Raw genomic sequence first — 18,252 nt, forward strand, 5'->3', positions numbered from 1 at the left:
GAAAAAACAAAAAGAAGAGGTTATGGGAGTTTCACGTAACCATCATATATATATATACTTTTGCTTAATGTGTATGTATGTATACATTTGTATATATCTACACAGAACATATATATATCTATATATATATATAAACTTATGCACTGGAATGTTACATGCGATGACCTCGAATTCTCCACTTCTAGTGACATGGCACTGCCACGTAGATATAATGGTGCTGATGTGGACAATTGCTTTCACATTAGGAGTGACCGGTCAATGAGTTTGACCCAGTTCTTGTTGCGTGGATTTTGACGTGTTTGACTGATTTTTTTTTTCTTAATTAAGCCCCTATATTCGTGGAATTAGTTTTCTATTTTTTTTCTTTTAGATATATACTATTTTTTTTTATCTTGTATTTTCGTTTGCTAATTTTATTGACTTCTCTCGTGATTTTTGCGCAAAGGAGTGGAAAAGATTTCGACCAGGTCAGTCAAATATCGGAAAAATATGAGTGGAAATTAAATATATAAAGTAAAAGATAAAATGTCTTTGGACAATAAGCATATATATTTGCCGGAAGAGAAAAAAATATTTAGACAAATCAGATAAAATTCGAAAACAATGTTTAACCAACTTCGAATTCTTTTCCATGTGAAAATGAATTCATCTACGAAAAATTCTGTGATTGTGACATTTTGAGCATAGGGGTCAATGCTTGGTACCTTTAAGATATATATATAAGTCATTCCCTCTCATCCTTTGAGATTTCACTTTCCTACACTTTTGTTATTCTAGTAACCATAAGGTCCATAACAGAATAAAATATGAGAAGACATTTATATCTAGAGGCTATATATATCCACGATCTTATTTATCGGTACCATTTAAAATATGAATTGTGTTATCCATCAACACTATACATTACGTACGAGTGTTTTATTTCACATCTGTAATTGTGTTGCCGATTCAACCAAAACATCATTTTAGTGTCGTCTTTGAGAGTGTTCAAGGATTTTTACCTATACTATTCTAGATTTTTGCATTTTACTTTGTGAACATGTTATTTATAACAAGAAAAATATATATCTTATCTTTTATTTGTTCTAATCATGAGACATCAACATCGTCTATCAGTATCTTATTTTGGTCACAAAAGTCTTTCTAGCATTTAAAAATAATTATCTTGAGTCTATCTAGTTACTCTCAAGTCGTCTGCACAAATTTAACGTTGTCATATATGCGATATTAACGGAATGTTATGAGCTTAAACTACACAACTATACATGTACGTATGAGCGGTTAAGACAAATTTAAGGAATATCTGTGTACAAATTTGTCTAATTTGGGATCACGAGAATCACAATAATTAAACTTTTTTCTGAATTTTTTTTATATATAGAGAAGTAAACGAAGAGAAGATAAAAAAAGGAACAGCTTACGATCAAAGCTGATTTGATGAATAATGAATTGATACTTTGAAGATATGACCATCTTCGTCTAAAGTCTGATCCAACATATGCACACGCATTATCCAAATAGAAAGCGACCACCACTTCTACAAGAAAGATATCAGCTAGGCTAGCTATGTTAAGTATATCATCTCAAATGTTTTTACGTACGTATAACTTAACATTATAAGCAAAACGAAAACGTCATACGTATTTGAACTATAGTATATATGTCATTATTACTTCAAACTACTTTGATTTTGATTTTATATGATTATTTAGAAAAATAAAATGAAGAATTTTGGATTCCAACAGGGTTTGAATATGTATAATACATTTTCTTCATAAATCTTATATCTTTTTTTTTTTTTTTTGTGTGGGAATTGTATGTGTATGAGAGTTCGCTTTCATCTTTGGATCCTAAGAATAAAACTTTTATGCAAATAGAAAGGACACATCTATCGTTCTCAAAATGGTACCCGCATCGTCCTATCTTTAGACATCGAAACTAAATTCATATACAAAATGGAAAAAAGTACTTTTTTGTTTTTTTTTTACCTTTAAGTATATTTTTATGCTTAGCTTGCTTTACATTATATGTATATATGTCTAGTCCGTGGATGTGGAGGTACCGAGGTAACATTTGAATTCATAGCAATATACACCAAACCGATCAACCATATATATCTCTTATTGTCAATGAAATGTACAAACATATATATATATATATCCCTTATTGTTCGTAACATATATTTTTATATACGACCTATTTATCAGATATTTGAGTTTTATTTGTAGTAATAAAAAGTTGTTATTGGTGAATATATTGTATATATAGTATGTTGGTAGATATAAATAAGATACGAGATATGGCTGCTAAAAACGAAAAAACTGAACTTATCCTCATTGATCAATTTTTATGCTTGTTCAGGTTCTTCCGACTAGCAGCTTGAAACTCTCGTAGTGACATGATCACGACAAAAATGAGTTTGTTTCGTAACCACACATTACTCCTAAAAGCTCTATATTATAAAAATGATATTTTCTACTAATTAGAAGATAGTTTCTAACAAATTTCTCTCTAATAATTAACTCTTGATAAAGTTAATATCACTTAAAATGGGATAAAGCTAGAGAATAGTGCATATCAATATAGTGTGTGATTCGTCCACCACACTCATACTCGCACCTTTTAGTGGGTTTAGTACTTAGTAATGCTTCTTTTCCTTATCATTATAATTTCGTTTTGCTATGCTTTATTTTGTAAATCAATTAGTATTTTGACAATGGTTTTGTTTTTCTTTTTGATTTCGTATATATTTTCTCATGACGTAAATGACAGAATCATCTTTTAAAAATATAATAATCAATTTTTTTTTTATCTCACAGTTTCTATTTTTATTTTTATTAAACCCATCTAGCTAATATCTAAGATTTATAAATTAAAAACTCCAGTATACGATATAACTTTAATAAATCAATAAATTTTTTCCCCTCAATTTAGATACTAACAAGATTAATTAAATATAATAGTTCCATTAGTTTATAGAGATTTTACTGTATAGAGTATGTCTGTGGATTTAAACGGTAGATAAACGTTGCGTTTTAATATTATATCCAGACCGACTTAGATCGAAATAAAAGCCCAAATATAAAAAGGCCCAAATACGTAACAAACTGAAGAAGAGTGTTGAGCTTATTTCCTCTCTCTCTTCAACTATTTTCCCGGCTTCCGCGATTTTGCTTTGTAGCGCCGGACCGGAGAAGATAAAACCCTAGCTAGCTCCGCCCCACTTCAGAGGGAGTTCTACTACGTCCACCTGATTTTTCGTACTTCGTCGTATTACGCCTTCTCTCTACGATGAACTGTGCAAGTAAAGCTTTTATTCGCCTCTCTCTCTTTTTTTTTTCTTCAATATGCCGATTTAGGGTTGTAATTGATGTTGGTGGCGGCACTGTGTTCTTGCAGTTTCCGGAGAAGTTCCCGCGGAGCCAGTGGTTTCGACGAAGTCTGGTTTGCTCTTCGAGAGACGATTAATCGAAAGGCATATATCGGTAAGTTCCGATTTCTAAACTCGCCTCGTTTCCTGTTCTCACCGGAAGATTTCTAGCAATTTGTGTGATGTTCGGTTGGTTTAATTACTCAGTTAGCAGTGTGCAGTTTTTGAGAATTTCGGTGATTTGCACTTTTGGGGACTAGTGAGATTCGGATTTTGTTTCATCTTGTTTTCTCTTAGATTTATCAATTCACCTGGGATATATACTCTTTTGAGAACTTACAAAATTTCTTATTCAATCATTGATTCTGTACCTTCAAATTTCTGTATAAATTATTGGTGTGTATCTGTCAACTATATATCTCCAGTGGGAGCTCTTTTAGATTATCATTCCACCTCGTAATGCTTTCTTATAAGTTCTTTTCCCACTGTAGGATTATGGGAAGTGCCCGGTTACTGGTGAACCTCTTACCATTGATGACATTGTTCCCATCAAAACTGGGGAGGTAGTATAATTTCTTTATATAATCTGATGGTGAGAACTGTTGACGAAAATTTGTTTAAGTTGTTTTAATTTCGTTTGATCATTGTGTAGATCATAAAGCCGAAAACATTGCAGACAGCTAGCATCCCTGGAATGCTCGGAACGTTTCAGAATGTAAGCTTTTGATTGTTTTGCAGCTTTGTTCTGACCTTTTCTCTTGGCTTTTTACTTGTTTTTTTTTTATGGGAGGTTCATTATGAAAATATGTCCCTGTTTCTCTTATTGGTCATGTAGAGTTTGGTGGATCGACTTAGAATAGTAATTCCAAGGTTGATTATTGAAATTGCACAAGATTTTGTTAACTGAACATATTGGCATCTACTCTTTTGCACAGTTATTACGCTGATCATTTGCTCGTTTTCTGTGTGCTAGTCAAGAGAAGTTGTTCATTAGTTAGGTTGATTTATACAAAAGTAATTGCGTGAGAAGTTTCTCGTTTTTGCACTTCTAGGAATGGGACGGTTTGATGCTATCAAATTATGCGCTGGAACAACAACTACATACTGCAAGGCAAGAGCTAAGTCATGCCTTGTATCAGGTAATTTTGGTTTTGTGTTTGTGCCACCACTTTATGATTTCCATGGTCAATCAATTTACCCTTATTTTTTTCTTCTTCATCCATTTGGTCTATTCATGGGATAAATTTTACCCTCTGTTTGCAGCATGATTCTGCCTGTCGTGTGATTGCTAGACTTAAGAAAGAAAGAGACGAAGCACGCCAATTGCTTGCAGAAGTTGAAAGACATATACCTGCGGCCCCTGAAGCTGTGACAGCTAGTGCTACTCTAAGTAATGGCAAACGAGGTATGATTGTACAACTTTATACTCTAAACTGTTTTGGCTAGTTAGTTATCCCTCTTGTAACATGTTACTATGCTCGTTTGTTGTATAATAGCTGCAGCTGATGAAGACCTGGGTTCTGATGCGAAGAAATTGTGTCCTGGAATTTCAGCTGAAATTATCACAGAATTGACTGATTGTAATGCTGCTCTTTCTCAGAAGCGCAAAAAGCGACAGGTACTGCATATAGATTCTCATTTATCTTTGAACATGCATTTGAAAGTCAAGACTTGACGACTTGCTTCTTTTGTTTATTCCTTTCTTGTTTATAGAAGTCAAATGTGGTAGTTGAGGCTTATGATTTATCTTACTCAAAATATATATTTCGATACTAGGATGCGTTCAAAACTTAACAGGAAAACGTTGCTGCCTCCTGCCTGGTTTTGTGTTTCTTTTTCTTGCGTTGGTTCCTGCTGTCTTGATAGTTTTATCATTTTTCTGTAGATTCCTCAAACATTGGCTTCAATAGGTGCTTTGGAGAAGTTCACTCAGCTATCAAGCCACCCACTTCACAAGACCAACAAACCAGGCATTTGTTCGATGGACATTCTACATTCTAAGGTTTCTCATCGAACGTTTTCTTATTACATCACTTAATACTTATTATCCTCTGTTTTTGGAAGACACTGCCATAGCATGTGATAGCCGACTGGCAAACGTCTATGTATAAAATATTTGTGTACAGCCTTGAGTCCCTGGTTGGGGAATGGTCATATCATTGTTCTGTCTTTTTTGCATAATATTTTTATTTGCCTCCTACATACCAATACGCTGTGTATGATTACGACCAGTGATTCTTTGCATTCCTTTGATATTCCCCTACACTAGTTCTGGTGTAAAAGTTTACCTCTGAGTATTCTTAATTTCATAACCAGGATGTCATTGCTACTGGAGGAGTTGATGCAACTGCTGTTCTCTTTGATCGCCCTTCTGGACAAATCCTGTCAACACTGACTGGTCACTCGAAGAAGGTTTCTAACTTTTTTGCCTTAGATTTTTGTTTTACCTTTTCATGTAGCTCGGTGCTTTATATGTGTTGACCCTTTTATAGGTTACAAGCGTAAAATTTGTTGGTGACGCTGATCTTGTTTTGACTGCTTCTGCTGACAAGGTAATTCTATATACGTTTACAAACTTTATATCCATAGTATCAATATTTTATGAATAGTGCCTGGTCATTAGTTCTGTAGGAAATTTTGTAATCCCACGTTGTGTATTGCCTTTGTTTTGAATAGTGGTAGCTGGCAGATACATTTGCTTATTTGAAATGAAAAGATAACTAGTAGCCATGAGATCTTGTCTTATTCTGTAGATGTCATAATGCTATCTTTGAAAAACTTTGGTTCACTGCGAGTTATGAATGACATTTTGATCACTCATACCATAAACCTTTGCGATTTGTTGGATACTCTGTTTTTCTCAGAGGATATACATCACCAATTGTTTGCTAGGTATATTTATTACTAAATTAGTGACTGACCTGCAGACAGTCCGTATCTGGCGGGATTCTGGGGATGGAAATTATGCTTGTGGGCATACGTTATATGATCACTCTGCAGAGGTAAGGATGAGTTTGAAGAACTCTCATAGTCCGTTGCACTTTCCTTATTCATATAATTTTTGTTTACTTTAGGCAATGATGCTATTTTCAGGTTCAAGCTGTAACTGTGCACCCCACAAATAAATACTTTGTGTCGGCATCTCTTGATAGTACATGGTGCTTCTACGATCTGTCCTCTGGCTTATGCCTTTCAAAGGTTCTTAAACCCTTAAAAAATTAACTATTACCTGTCTTCTTTTCTAGCTTTGCCTGTATGATATCACAGAAATATTTATTTATATCCACTAGAAACACAGTCTTCATAGACACTGTCATATGAGCTAATCCTTAGGTCAGTGTATGTTCAGAGTACACGGTCTTTTCCTAATATGAGCCATTTTATATTTGTTGTGTTCTTTCAGGTATCAGAATCGGATAATTCACAGAAGGTGGGTTACACGGCTGCTGCATTCCATCCCGATGGTCTCATTCTCGGAACTGGTACTTCTCAGTCTGTTGTTAAGATTTGGGATGTTAAAAGTCAGGTACAAACTCTGCCCTTCCAGCCTATATTGCCTCTTAAAATCACTAGTTACGTACAGTGTTCGTCATTATAATTTCATTTTTGTGTTAAATAATAGGCAAATGTGGCTAAGTTTGATGGACACACCGGGGAAGTTACGGCTATATCTTTCTCAGAAAATGGTTATTTCCTCGCGGTAAGTACTTTGAACAACTAGGAGAAGTGAGAGTACTACTACAGTTCTACTTACTTGAATGATTTTCTTTTTGTTTTGGGAATGGATAGACTGCTGCGGAGGATGGTGTGAGGTTGTGGGACCTGCGCAAGTTGAGGAACTTCAAGTCATTTTTATCTGCAGATGCAAACTCTGGTATAAAACTACCATATCCGCTACAGTCGTTTTGTTGATAGAGAAATCTTCATGTATAAGATAGCTTGAGTAAAGATACTTTTTCTTTTGTGCAGTGGAGTTTGACCCTAGCGGATCTTATCTCGGTATTGCTGCATCAGATATCAGGTGAATACACGTTTGAGAATAGTTGATCAAAGCATCGAAGCTCAGTTTAAGAAAATATTAAGAGTCCAAGCTCGATAACCTGCATGTGGGATATATCTAATTCAAAAAAATGTATTTTGTGTTGTGGCTGCAGAGTGTACCAGACGGCAAGTGTGAAAGCAGAATGGAACCTTATCAAGACACTCCCAGATCTCTCCGGCACTGGTAAAATCCTTTACCAAACTCCTTCAATGGTCATATAGCGGTAGTGTTCCTAATTCGAGAACCCTAATGCTTGCAGGTAAAGCTACGTGTGTGAAGTTTGGTTCAGATGCACAATACGTTGCAGTTGGTTCGATGGACCATAACCTACGGATATTTGGTCTTCCTGGTAACGAAAAAGCCAATGCCGATGACGATTCTGCGCAAGACCAGTGAAGAATCCATAAAAACCAATTCAACAAATTCCAAATGTTCATCTCCGTCCGGGTTATATCTCCGTCTAATCTCTCAAGTTCTGTTGTATCTTACAGTATTTTCAGCCATAGGGAGAATTTTTACGGCGCGGGTCGTTTAGTGAGTTGTGATGGTGATCTTCTTCGATACTTCTTGAAATTCCACCCGCCCGTCACTTGAGTTTTCTTATTCCGTTTCTCTATCTTATAGGTTCTTCTAATCTCTCTTTGTACCTTCAAAACATGTACCATATGGCAAATGTGTTCTTTCTGTTGCCAATGAGCGAAGCTAAATCAAACAAATTAAGGCATTACTGTAGAGCCAAAATCGATCCGGTTAAACAAGATTTGGTACTATTTGCTCTGTGTTATACTAAGGGGGTTTTGCTTATTTGCAATTCAGCTAATTTCCCATCCCATATTCATACAAATGACATTGGTCTCCGTAAGATTTTGACGTCACGCTTAATTATTATGATAAGGAAGACTCTTACTATTAGTTAAGGTGCGAGACACAGTAATGATGGAGAAACTTAAAAATGTCAATAAAAAACGTAAAAGAAAAGCTTTGACTGTACTTGGTCAAAAAAAAAAAAACATTGGTCAATAAATCACAGTGCACAATATTTACATTTATGCAACGTATATCTGATTCCTTTTGACAATTCCATGATTAGTTAGTTTCATGAAAAGATGTTGTGTGTTTGGTATCAAGATCTACAAATCATGCCCTTCCCTTTTCTTTATTGTTCCATTATTGAAATTTTGGGTTATTAAGATACATAACAACGTGTTTATTATAAATTCTAAAGAATGTTTCTGTTTCTGTCTCTGCCAATTTAATTTATCTCGTGTGAAATGCTTCTTTATTGAACTGTAACCCAAAAAAAAACATTGGTCTAAGTACATATAGGGGCTATAATTAATTAATTGAGAATAGATTACTTAAAAGTAGTTGAACATGAATTCCATTTTAAAATCAGGTGGTAAAATTAGGCTAGTTTATAATTATATAGATGTGCAGAGCAAGTAAAACTTACTAATAATCAGAATAATGAATGGTATTATTTGGATTTACTGAAAAGCCTGCAACAACACCAAACTCACTGTACTTTGGCTTTAGAGACTGGTGAGTGGTGGATGAAGAAGAGTGTTTCCCTTGATTTGTTTATTAAAATAAAGAAAGAAAAACAAAATTGCGCTCTCTCTTCTCTATAGTCTCTGTACTACTCTCTATCTCTATCCTAATCTTTTTACTTATTTTATTTCCACATCTCTAGAGAGAGAGAAGAAAAGAGTGGTCATCCACACAAACCCTTCCCCTTAAAAAAAAAAAAAAGATCTCTCTCTTTCACCATTAAAAACCAAAATTCAGAAAAACACATAAGCAGCAAAATTAAAGAGCTTTTACTGAGCCACCAAACACAGAATTTCATAAAACCCCAAAATAGTTAAACTCCAAAAACACACCCCCACACACAAAAGATTCAATCTTTCTCATTACCCCCCTCATATCTCAAAATTCCCATAAAATCTTTTCCTCCCAAAAGAAATAAAAAAAACCTCTTCTTCTTTACTAAATCAAACAAAATGATTTGATTCTAAAACCAAAAGTTTCCTTCTTTTTCTTCTTCCACCAAAACAAAAAGTAATGGTTTTTTCTACAGTGAAGCAGCTCTTGTCACTATGCATCATCATCATCATGACTCTGTTCTCAGATCTCAAGCTAGCAAAATCGTCTTCACCAGAGTACACAAACCTAATCTACAAAGGCTGTTCAAGACAGAAATTACCAGATCCGTCTGGTCTATACTCACAAGCTCTCTCTGCAATGTATGGCTCATTGGTCACTCAATCAGCGAAAACAAGATTCTACAAAATCACAACCGGAACTTCGAGCCAGTCTAGCATCACTGGTCTTTTCCAGTGTAGAGGTGACTTGAGCAACAACGACTGTTACAGCTGTGTTCGTCGTCTTCCTGTTCTCTCTGGTAAGCTCTGTGGCAAAACCATTGCTGCTAGGATTCAGCTCTCCGGCTGTTACCTTCTCTACGAAATCTCTGGCTTTGCCCAGATTTCAGGTAAAAATAGTAATACCCCCTCATTCCCCCCGGTTTAATGCGAGTCCCTGAGTGAACCGGATTAAGCATCAGATATTTCCGGTTCAACAGTGAAAAGATTTTGGCTTTTTGACTTTTTTTAATTTTGTATTTTCACGTTTTAGTAAAAACCAGAACCGATTTTAATAAACTGAAAACGAAGCATAAGGTTTTGTCGGTTCAAAATTTTGATTTTGTGGCGTTAGTAAGACCAAACCGGGATTAATAGCCAGTAAAAAAAATATCGGTTTTGATTCAACCTGTGAAAACTCTTTGGTTTAATCTACTGAACCGGTTTTGAACAAAGCCGAAACTAATCATCGAGTTTCACCGGTTTGTTAAGTGAAATGATTGGGTTTTTGCTTTTTGATTTTAGTTAAAACCAAACTTGGATTATCGGATTAGTTTCGGTTAAACATAAAACCGAACCGAGAAGTGAATAATAATTTTAAAATCCGGTTTAAAAAACACAGTCTCTCTGTTTTTTTGCAGGGATGGAGATGATATTCAAGACATGTGGGAAGAACAACGTCGCCGGAACAGGATTCGAGCAGAGGAGAGACACAGCGTTCGGGGTGATGCAAAACGGTATCGTTCAAGGTCACGGCTTCTTCGCTACAACGTACGAATCGGTATACGTTTTGGGACAATGCGAAGGCGACGTAGGGGACTCAGATTGTAACGGCTGCATAAAAAACGCGTTGCAGAGAGCACAGGTGGAGTGTGGAAGCTCAGTGTCTGGTCAGATATATCTTCACAAGTGTTTTATCGGTTATATTTACTACCCAAATGGTGTTCCCAAGACCTCTTCTCCTTATCCTAGCTCTGGCTCTTCTTCTTCCTCTTCTTCTTCAGGTANAAAAAAAAAAAAAATTTTTTTTTTTTTTTTTTTTTTTTTTTTTTTTTGACAGTTTTGGGAAATTTCAAAAAATATATATATTTTATTTGACTATATTCACTTTAATTAAAAAAAGCGTTAGTGTGAAACTTGTTCTTTCGTTTTCAGGCTCCAACTGAGATTTGTTTGTTTGCTCTTTTTCCTTTGTTTCAAGTTTTAACATTCTATTTTTATTATTTCGTAACAATTACTCTTTTGAGTATTCACTTACTAATAGCAGAAAAAAAGAAGATTAGTGTACAACTTTAGGCAATTAGATATGTATTAGTGTCATAAAGATAACAAGATTTTTTGATATAAAAGATTGATGATGGATGGATGATGGGTGGGATGAAAAAAACAGGAACAACAGGGAAAACGGTGGCAATAATAGTAGGAGGAACAGCTGGTGTTGGTTTTCTTATCATTTGTTTGCTTTTCGTCAAAAACTTGATGAAGAAGAAATACGACGGTATTTATTTTCTTTTCTTTTTCTCTCTACTACTAATTATTATATACTCTCTCGTGCATATACGTAATACTCATGCATACGGATTATTTCTTTGTTTATGATGTTATGTTATTGCCAAAACAAAGATTTAGTCAGNTTGTTTTTTTTTTTTTTTTTTTTTTTTTATAAAAAATGTTGATATCTAGGATTTGGCTGTAAGATTATTCTATGTGAATGTGATGTTCCAAATCTTCACACCTTTTTTGTATTTTATTTATAATATTAGTGTGGAAGTGCATGCATATAATAGGGGCATATACACATGCACATGTTGAGCATGAGAAGAATAAAGGCAAAAATTGATTGAGTCTAATTATTATTTTTCTGTTTTGTTTTTGTTTTTGTTTTGGCAGATTATTGAATATAAATAGGATGAAGACAACAAATTGAATCCAAACCCGGAAATAGAGGCAACAAAGTTAAATGTGAACTCCGAGGTTGCTTGCAAATTAATTCACCATTTTAATTTTATTTTTCTTGAAATTGTTATTCTATTTCTATTGGTTTTTTGGTAGATGGAAATTGTGGTGGGATTGAACAAAAAAAAATATGTTAGAAGAGGGACAACAAAGTACTTCAAATTTGTTTTTTTTTTAAATGTAAATGATTCCTTTTTATCATCTCAAGATCCTTAATTTCCAGCTTTTTCCTTTAAAGCATGTCTATTGGAATGCACTATCTATATGCAGGAACCTAAGCTAGCTTAAATATGGTTAAATATTTACTTACTGTGGATGTGAATGTAGTAGTTTTGTTACATAATATTGGCAGAGTATATATAGGTTGAATATTTTTTACCATTGCGTATTACACTTTCTTGTTCAAAATAACGTTATACAATTTGCTTTTCGCGTGTTTTATTGATATTTTGTTTTTTTCTAGACCTGTTACGTTGCTTTTGCGTTTCTGTCAACTTGTTTTCTTCTGCCAACTTGGTTTTGGTACCTTTTTTGTTATCAAAATCTCGTTTGATAAGTTAACTTTAGTGAAATATAAATATAACGAGGCTATTTTGTTTCTTGGTAAATGAGTAGGATTCCACCGCCTTTTGTATGATTGTGGCAATTTGCATGATATCTTATTTTCGGCAATTTTTTTTATTGGTCAGAAAAATAATCGTGTGCTTTACAAATATTTGGAAATATGAATAGTTGACTTCACGGGTTTATTGTATGTACTTCTTCTGAATGTGTGTGTGTGTTGTTTATGATCGTAAATATCATGTGGTCTCGAGTGAAACTAATGTTTCTATATTAATTACATTGTTCAATAAAATGTCATGGAGAAGTGTGTGAGTGAGGCCTTTTTCTGATTTTGGGAATAGAGAAAAATTGATACCTTTTGGGATCAAACATCAATACCCTGCTCTCTGCACAAGCTTTGATGAATCTTGCAGTAATTGTTTTTGACATTTAATTGCATATTATGTAATGGGGCATACGGATAGAGTGGTCCATTTGTTGCTTTAATAGAAGTATTAATATAACAGGGACCGTATATAACAAGCATATTACGAATTTACGTTTATACAGCCACATAGATTACATAATACCATTACCAAATCGGAGAACAAGGCTCACACGATCACTAGAGACGGAGACAGTGAGACACAGAGAGAGAGAGTGGCCTTAAAAAACAACTCGACGCTTAACCAGATGTACGACATTCATAATGGCATTGGATTTAGGCCGTGACTGTCTTAATTTGGGCTATAAATCAGAAAGCCCATATAAATAACACAGGAATAAACAAACACAGCTTCTTGTTGAACAAAAAAAAAAAAAAAACACAGCTTCTCAAAATTGTGATATAGGCAACACTTTACATAATGCAATTGAAACCTTTCTTACCTAATATTTATCTGTGTGAATCACTTTTTCAGAAAACAGTTAGCATTTGGTGTCTATCGTATCGTTGTGCATAAAGAGTATATTCATATCTGATATCTATGAGAATTGACAATTTTGATCCTATTCACTCCTAATATAGCAAACTTCTACAAAATATACTAAAGATTAGCACATGACCCCTAATTTTCTCTTTCTCTCTCACAATTTCTTCACAACACAACCCAAATATGGAACCTAAGATCGACTCTCCTCTCTCTCCTTCAAAGGTTAATAAAAAACATGGAAAAAAATGGAGAGATAGGAAGCAATGGCCAATTCCAAATCCATACCAATCGGAGATTTGCCACCAAAGGAATAACAATCTTAATGATCTATCCAATGGAGAATCGTTCTCTCCTTAGGGGGCTAATCAAGAAATCGACATTTCAATTCCATAGCTCTTTCAATTCTCCTGATTCCATCAGATGTGACTGATTTGAATAAACACACATTTTTTTTAGCATCCAAAGAAGAACAATAATAACACACATTGATTGTGTCCCAAACAAACAATGTCGATGTTTTCTTCTTTCCAATTACTAGAGCTCAACATAATCTCTGCCCAGGATCTAGCTCCTCTCTCACGTAAAATGAAGACCTACGCGGTGGCTTGGGTTCACTCCGAACGCAAACTCACCACCCGCGTAGATTACAGTGGTGGTGTAAACCCAACTTGGAACGACAAGTTCGTCTTCCGAGTCAACGAGGATTTCCTCTACGCCGATACTTCAGCTGTCGTCGTTGAAATCTACGGCTTACATTGGTTCCGTGATGTTCACGTTGGCACAGTCCGTGTCCTCATCAGTAACCTAATCCCACCAAATCGTCGACCTGGATACCGAAGCAACGACGAGTATCGCCGTACACCCCCTCCTGGAATGCGTTTCGTCGCGCTTCAAGTTCGCCGACCATCAGGTCGTCCTCAGGGAATATTAAACATCGGCGTTGGAATACTTGACGGATCAATGCGTAGTATGCCGCTTTACACGAATATGGATTCATCTGCAGTTGGTTACAGAGATTTGCTAGGAGAAGATGATCCACATTTACAGAACTTGCATCTGAATAGCTTCAAAGGAAGCTCAAAGAATCCACATTCCCCATCTTCAAAACAGTTCCAATCCGTAGTCTGGAGGCCACCGATGCTCCGTCGTACAAAGAGCGATACGAGCTCGATGGTTGTTTCTGATCTTCTAAGCAGAGCAGAACGGAGCCGTGTAGCTAACAGGAAGCCAGCGAGCGCGTTAATGAGCAGCGAATCGGAAACTGTACCTACAACATCGGGACACGATTCGATGACGTCAGATTCCGATGCTACCGATTACGTTCCTCCTTATCAATCACCAAAGATTCCAAGTCAGAGATATGATCCATACGAGCCTGATTTCATAGATCAATCACCAAGAGAGAGCCCCAATGTGATGCGGCCGAGAAGTGAAAGAGAGAGATACGAAGAGTCACCTTATCACTCGTACGACCGTACACGCAAAACTCCGAGAAGATCTACGCCGATGATCGAGAAACCAAGACCGCCGAGAGACTACGACCGCACCAGCAGCCGCGCTTCACCGTATTTGTCGAGGCACGGAACACCGTTGAGATCAAACATCGTCGCTTCAACTCCGATCAGATCTAATATGGTTACATCTAGTCCGATGAGATCCGTCGGCGTTGGATCTACTCCGAGGAGATCTAACATCCTCGGTTCAACTCCGTTAAGATCCAACATCGTCGGATCTACTCCGATCCGATCTAACTACATGGCTACACCGATGAAATCGCCTCTACAGTTCGGTACTCCGATGAGATCTAATTTAGCAGGACGACCGGTTTTAACCGAATCAGAATTAGGTCCGTCGCCGTCAGAAGTAGCGCAAAAGATGGCGAAAGAGAGATCGCAAGCTAACGATACAGAGAGCTCGATTCTCAGTGAATGGAGCTTAGACGACGATAGCAACATCGAAGGTCTCCGATCGAAACTGGAGCGGTGGCGAACGGAGCTTCCGCCGCTTTACGATCTAGGATCGAGTCATCAGAGTAGCGATGTCGGAAGCGGTGCCATCGTTGTTGCAAATACAGGTGGAGGGAAAAGCTCGAGAAAGAGAACTCCAGCGGTGAAGAAGAAGCATAATCGCCGTCACACTGAAGGAGGTAACGGACTTTTCTCGTGTTTCAGTAATCTGTGCGGTGTGGAGTGCACATTCGTGTGTGGAGGCGGGTCGGATGCTGACGGGTCGAAAAAGAAAGGTGGGTCGGGGAGTTTGCCTCGCCTGGGCTCTGCTGATGATTTGAGTTATTTGTGATTTTTTTTATTTTAATTTTTAGAACTGACTAATTTTTATTAAATTTGGTTTGTAAATATAATGTGTATAATCGTCTTTCAAATGTCATTGAAAAAAATATCTCATACCCTTGCTCTTTCGTATTATAAATTATATAAAAGACTAATATAATAAATAACTAATATATAAAAAAATAAGATGAAATTGTACAGTAATATTATGTGATTAAGCTATTTTTATATTATTTTGAATATCATCAATATTAGTTTTTTTGAATAACTAAGAAGTTTTTGATATAAATGGTACATCCTTTCAAACTAGAATTAGAGTATTTTATAAGGTTCTTCCCAAATGTCACACAAATTAAAGATTTTGTCTAGAGTTTTAAAGTTTTTTTTGCATATTTTACTGTTGTACTTTTTCTAAACAATTATAAACAAAAGTGATTAGTGCTATTTTTTTATTCTCAAAATTGCAGGAGAAAGTCAGATAATTTTAATCTAATATAATCAATTTTTTTCAACGCCGCAAGCATGTGCTTTGATTGTTATGTAAAACAATATGAGTTTGATTGATGAACACAAATTAAGCTTTACCACTTGTTTGAATGTTTACCCATCACAAAAGCGTTATTAAAAAATTTACTCTTAATTTTTTCTTATGTAGAGTCGGCCACAAGACCAAGCAAGCAAAGCACATGCTTGTGGCCGTTGGAAATATTAACTAATTTTTGGCCGTTTTTATAGAAAATTTTAGTGATTTAGTGGTTTAAACTGTAAAACTTGAGTCGTAGTTCCTACGTTCCATTCTTGTCAATGTTTTCAACAGATGTTTTTATTTATTTAAGAAGAAAATAAAAGAAAAAAAAATATTTAACTACACGAAGTATAGTTCAATACATCCCAATTTTAAAAATATATAGCTTAATACATGTCAACTACATCAAGTAAATGTATTGCATGGTTACATATACCAACTATATGATGACATGTGCTTAACATCACAATCATTTTATTCCGGTACACTGTTTGTCAGAATCCGGTGTTGATCTTGTTTAACCGGCGTTTGACCGATGTTGACCAACAAATTTTTTAATTTTTTTTATTATAGTATTAGAACAAAAAAATAAAACTAATTTATGGCCTTTTATTAATTAACAAAATATCTATATTCATTATAAAGATATATTTTATATTTGTTAATGCAATCAATCTTATAATAGTTTTTTCTTTCAATTGTAAAACTTAACTTTAAATAAATTAAAATCATTAATATATTTTTCAGATATTAAAACTTTTATTTTACCACATATCCTACTATACTAATTGAGAAGTACAAATTTGAAACTAACCTTATAATTTGTGCTGCATATTTGAATTTTTGAAAATGAAGATATATTACTCAATCTATGAAGAAAACAATGTGTGTTTTAATGTACACATCGGTGGATTAGTAAAACTAAATTTATGTGGTTGATAAAACTAATAAAATTTTATTTTCTCACAATTACAATATTATAATTATTTTAAAATATTTCACAAAATAATGATGTAAATACAACATACAAACAATATAAAACTGTGTAATATACATCAAACAAATTAAAATGCTATAATAATCTAAAGTAATTAGTATTCAGAAAAATATATGTTGATTTACCAAAGAATTGCAATATTAAGTAAATACTGTCTATATTTTATTTCTTATAACATACATTTTCTGGTTTTAGTTTAAGTTTCAATATCTTAAAAACTGTTAATGATTTATTTTCAGTTTTATTTAAGTTTTGAACTTTAAAAAAAAAACTAACTATTATAAGATTAAATGCATTAAACATATATAATATATCTTTATATTGGGTATAAATATGTTTTTTTAACCATAAATGATTCAACAAAACAATTTTAATACTTTTGTTTCTAATACTAAAAAAAAATATTTGCTGGTCAACACCGGACATATCTAGTCAACGCCGAATTCTAACAAACAGTATACCAGAATAAAAATGATAGTGATGTTGAGCATATATCATCATATAGTTGGTACATATAGCCATGTAATTCATTTATTTCGTGTAGTTAACTATACATTTTTTAAGTTGTTATGCATAATTATGTATTCACATATATTTGGTGTAGATCACTGTCTTTTTTGAAATAAAAACTATAAAACCCAATATTTTCTTTCGCTTGTAGCTCAGTACATTTTCACGCTGGTTCTGCTTTGATGTATAACTATTTTTTATAATTTTGCACTATTTTATAATAGTTTATAATTCTACTTTATAATTCTTTCTTCATATAGTTCAAGCATTACGAAAATGTGATCACGGTGACCGATGGAAGGAGAACAGGATCACTTTTTGGTGGATTCGTTCAGAATTTTTAATCAATTTAACTGTCACTTATAAAATAGTATAATATACCACTAATCTGTATAGTTTCCACAAAATAATTCAAACTACAACTGAAACAGAAATAGCGCGTGTAAATAGAAAGGGCGCGTGAGAGGAGAAGTAAAAGAGAGGCGCGAGAAAAGGGAATTTGTGTCTTGCACTAAACGGGTAAAACATCCGGGTGGTCCGCAAAATACATTGAACAACGTGTCGTTTTAATATTAAAAGCTCGTGTCCTGATCCACGCGCTCTTGTCGTTTTGTCTCCCTAAAACAACAGCCTTTTTTATTATTATTTTACGTTCTCAATACTAGTACTAGTGGGGTAGTAACTAGTATGTAATTCCCTCACAAGCATTTCTCCTCGCGTAAATG

The 18,252-nt window shown here is 34.6% G+C and overlaps 3 protein-coding genes across 4 annotated transcripts; all 3 read left to right on the forward strand.

Moving 5' to 3' along the window:
• On the forward strand, window positions 3,126-8,216 carry LOC104700115 (pre-mRNA-processing factor 19 homolog 2). Of its 2 annotated transcripts, none has more exons than XM_010415584.2 (18): window positions 3,126-3,304; window positions 3,400-3,485; window positions 3,862-3,933; window positions 4,023-4,085; window positions 4,423-4,509; window positions 4,634-4,775; window positions 4,867-4,988; window positions 5,256-5,372; window positions 5,687-5,782; window positions 5,863-5,922; window positions 6,298-6,372; window positions 6,464-6,568; window positions 6,774-6,896; window positions 6,993-7,070; window positions 7,160-7,244; window positions 7,340-7,391; window positions 7,525-7,595; window positions 7,672-8,216. In XM_010415584.2, exons 1-18 carry the CDS (start codon window positions 3,292-3,294, stop codon window positions 7,806-7,808), a joined length of 1,584 nt encoding a protein of 527 aa, XP_010413886.1. In that variant the 5' UTR covers window positions 3,126-3,291; the 3' UTR covers window positions 7,809-8,216. The 2 variants fall into 2 exon arrangements, with proteins under 2 accessions (XP_010413886.1, XP_010413887.1); XM_010415585.2 differs by having other exon boundaries at window positions 4,873-4,988.
• Window positions 9,107-11,957, forward strand: LOC104700117 (cysteine-rich repeat secretory protein 11-like). Its single transcript, XM_010415586.2, has 4 exons — window positions 9,107-9,906; window positions 10,417-10,779; window positions 11,166-11,273; window positions 11,666-11,957. Exons 1-4 carry the CDS (start codon window positions 9,477-9,479, stop codon window positions 11,671-11,673), a joined length of 909 nt encoding a protein of 302 aa, XP_010413888.1. The 5' UTR covers window positions 9,107-9,476; the 3' UTR covers window positions 11,674-11,957.
• Window positions 13,107-15,514, forward strand: LOC104700118. The gene has a single exon (XM_010415587.2). The coding sequence runs from the start codon at window positions 13,714-13,716 to the stop codon at window positions 15,502-15,504; it is 1,791 nt and encodes a 596-aa protein (XP_010413889.1). The 5' UTR covers window positions 13,107-13,713; the 3' UTR covers window positions 15,505-15,514.

The sequence above is a fragment of the Camelina sativa genome, chromosome 7 (genome assembly GCF_000633955.1).
Source record: "Camelina sativa cultivar DH55 chromosome 7, Cs, whole genome shotgun sequence".
Lineage (NCBI taxonomy): Eukaryota > Viridiplantae > Streptophyta > Magnoliopsida > Brassicales > Brassicaceae > Camelina > Camelina sativa.

Excerpts from the sequence above, each read along its gene's own strand:
- LOC104700118 (XM_010415587.2), top strand. The coding sequence starts at position 13,714 with ATGTCGATGTTTTCTTCTTTCCAATTACTAGAGCTCAACATAATCTCT.
- LOC104700115 (XM_010415584.2), top strand. Across the intron at positions 6,373-6,463 it reads TATATGATCACTCTGCAGAG|GTTCAAGCTGTAACTGTGCA; the intron begins GTAAGGATGAGT and ends TGCTATTTTCAG. Across the intron at positions 6,569-6,773 it reads CTGGCTTATGCCTTTCAAAG|GTATCAGAATCGGATAATTC; the intron begins GTTCTTAAACCC and ends GTGTTCTTTCAG.
- LOC104700117 (XM_010415586.2), top strand. The coding sequence starts at position 9,477 with ATGGTTTTTTCTACAGTGAAGCAGCTCTTGTCACTATGCATCATCATC. Across the intron at positions 9,907-10,416 it reads TGGCTTTGCCCAGATTTCAG|GGATGGAGATGATATTCAAG; the intron begins GTAAAAATAGTA and ends GTTTTTTTGCAG.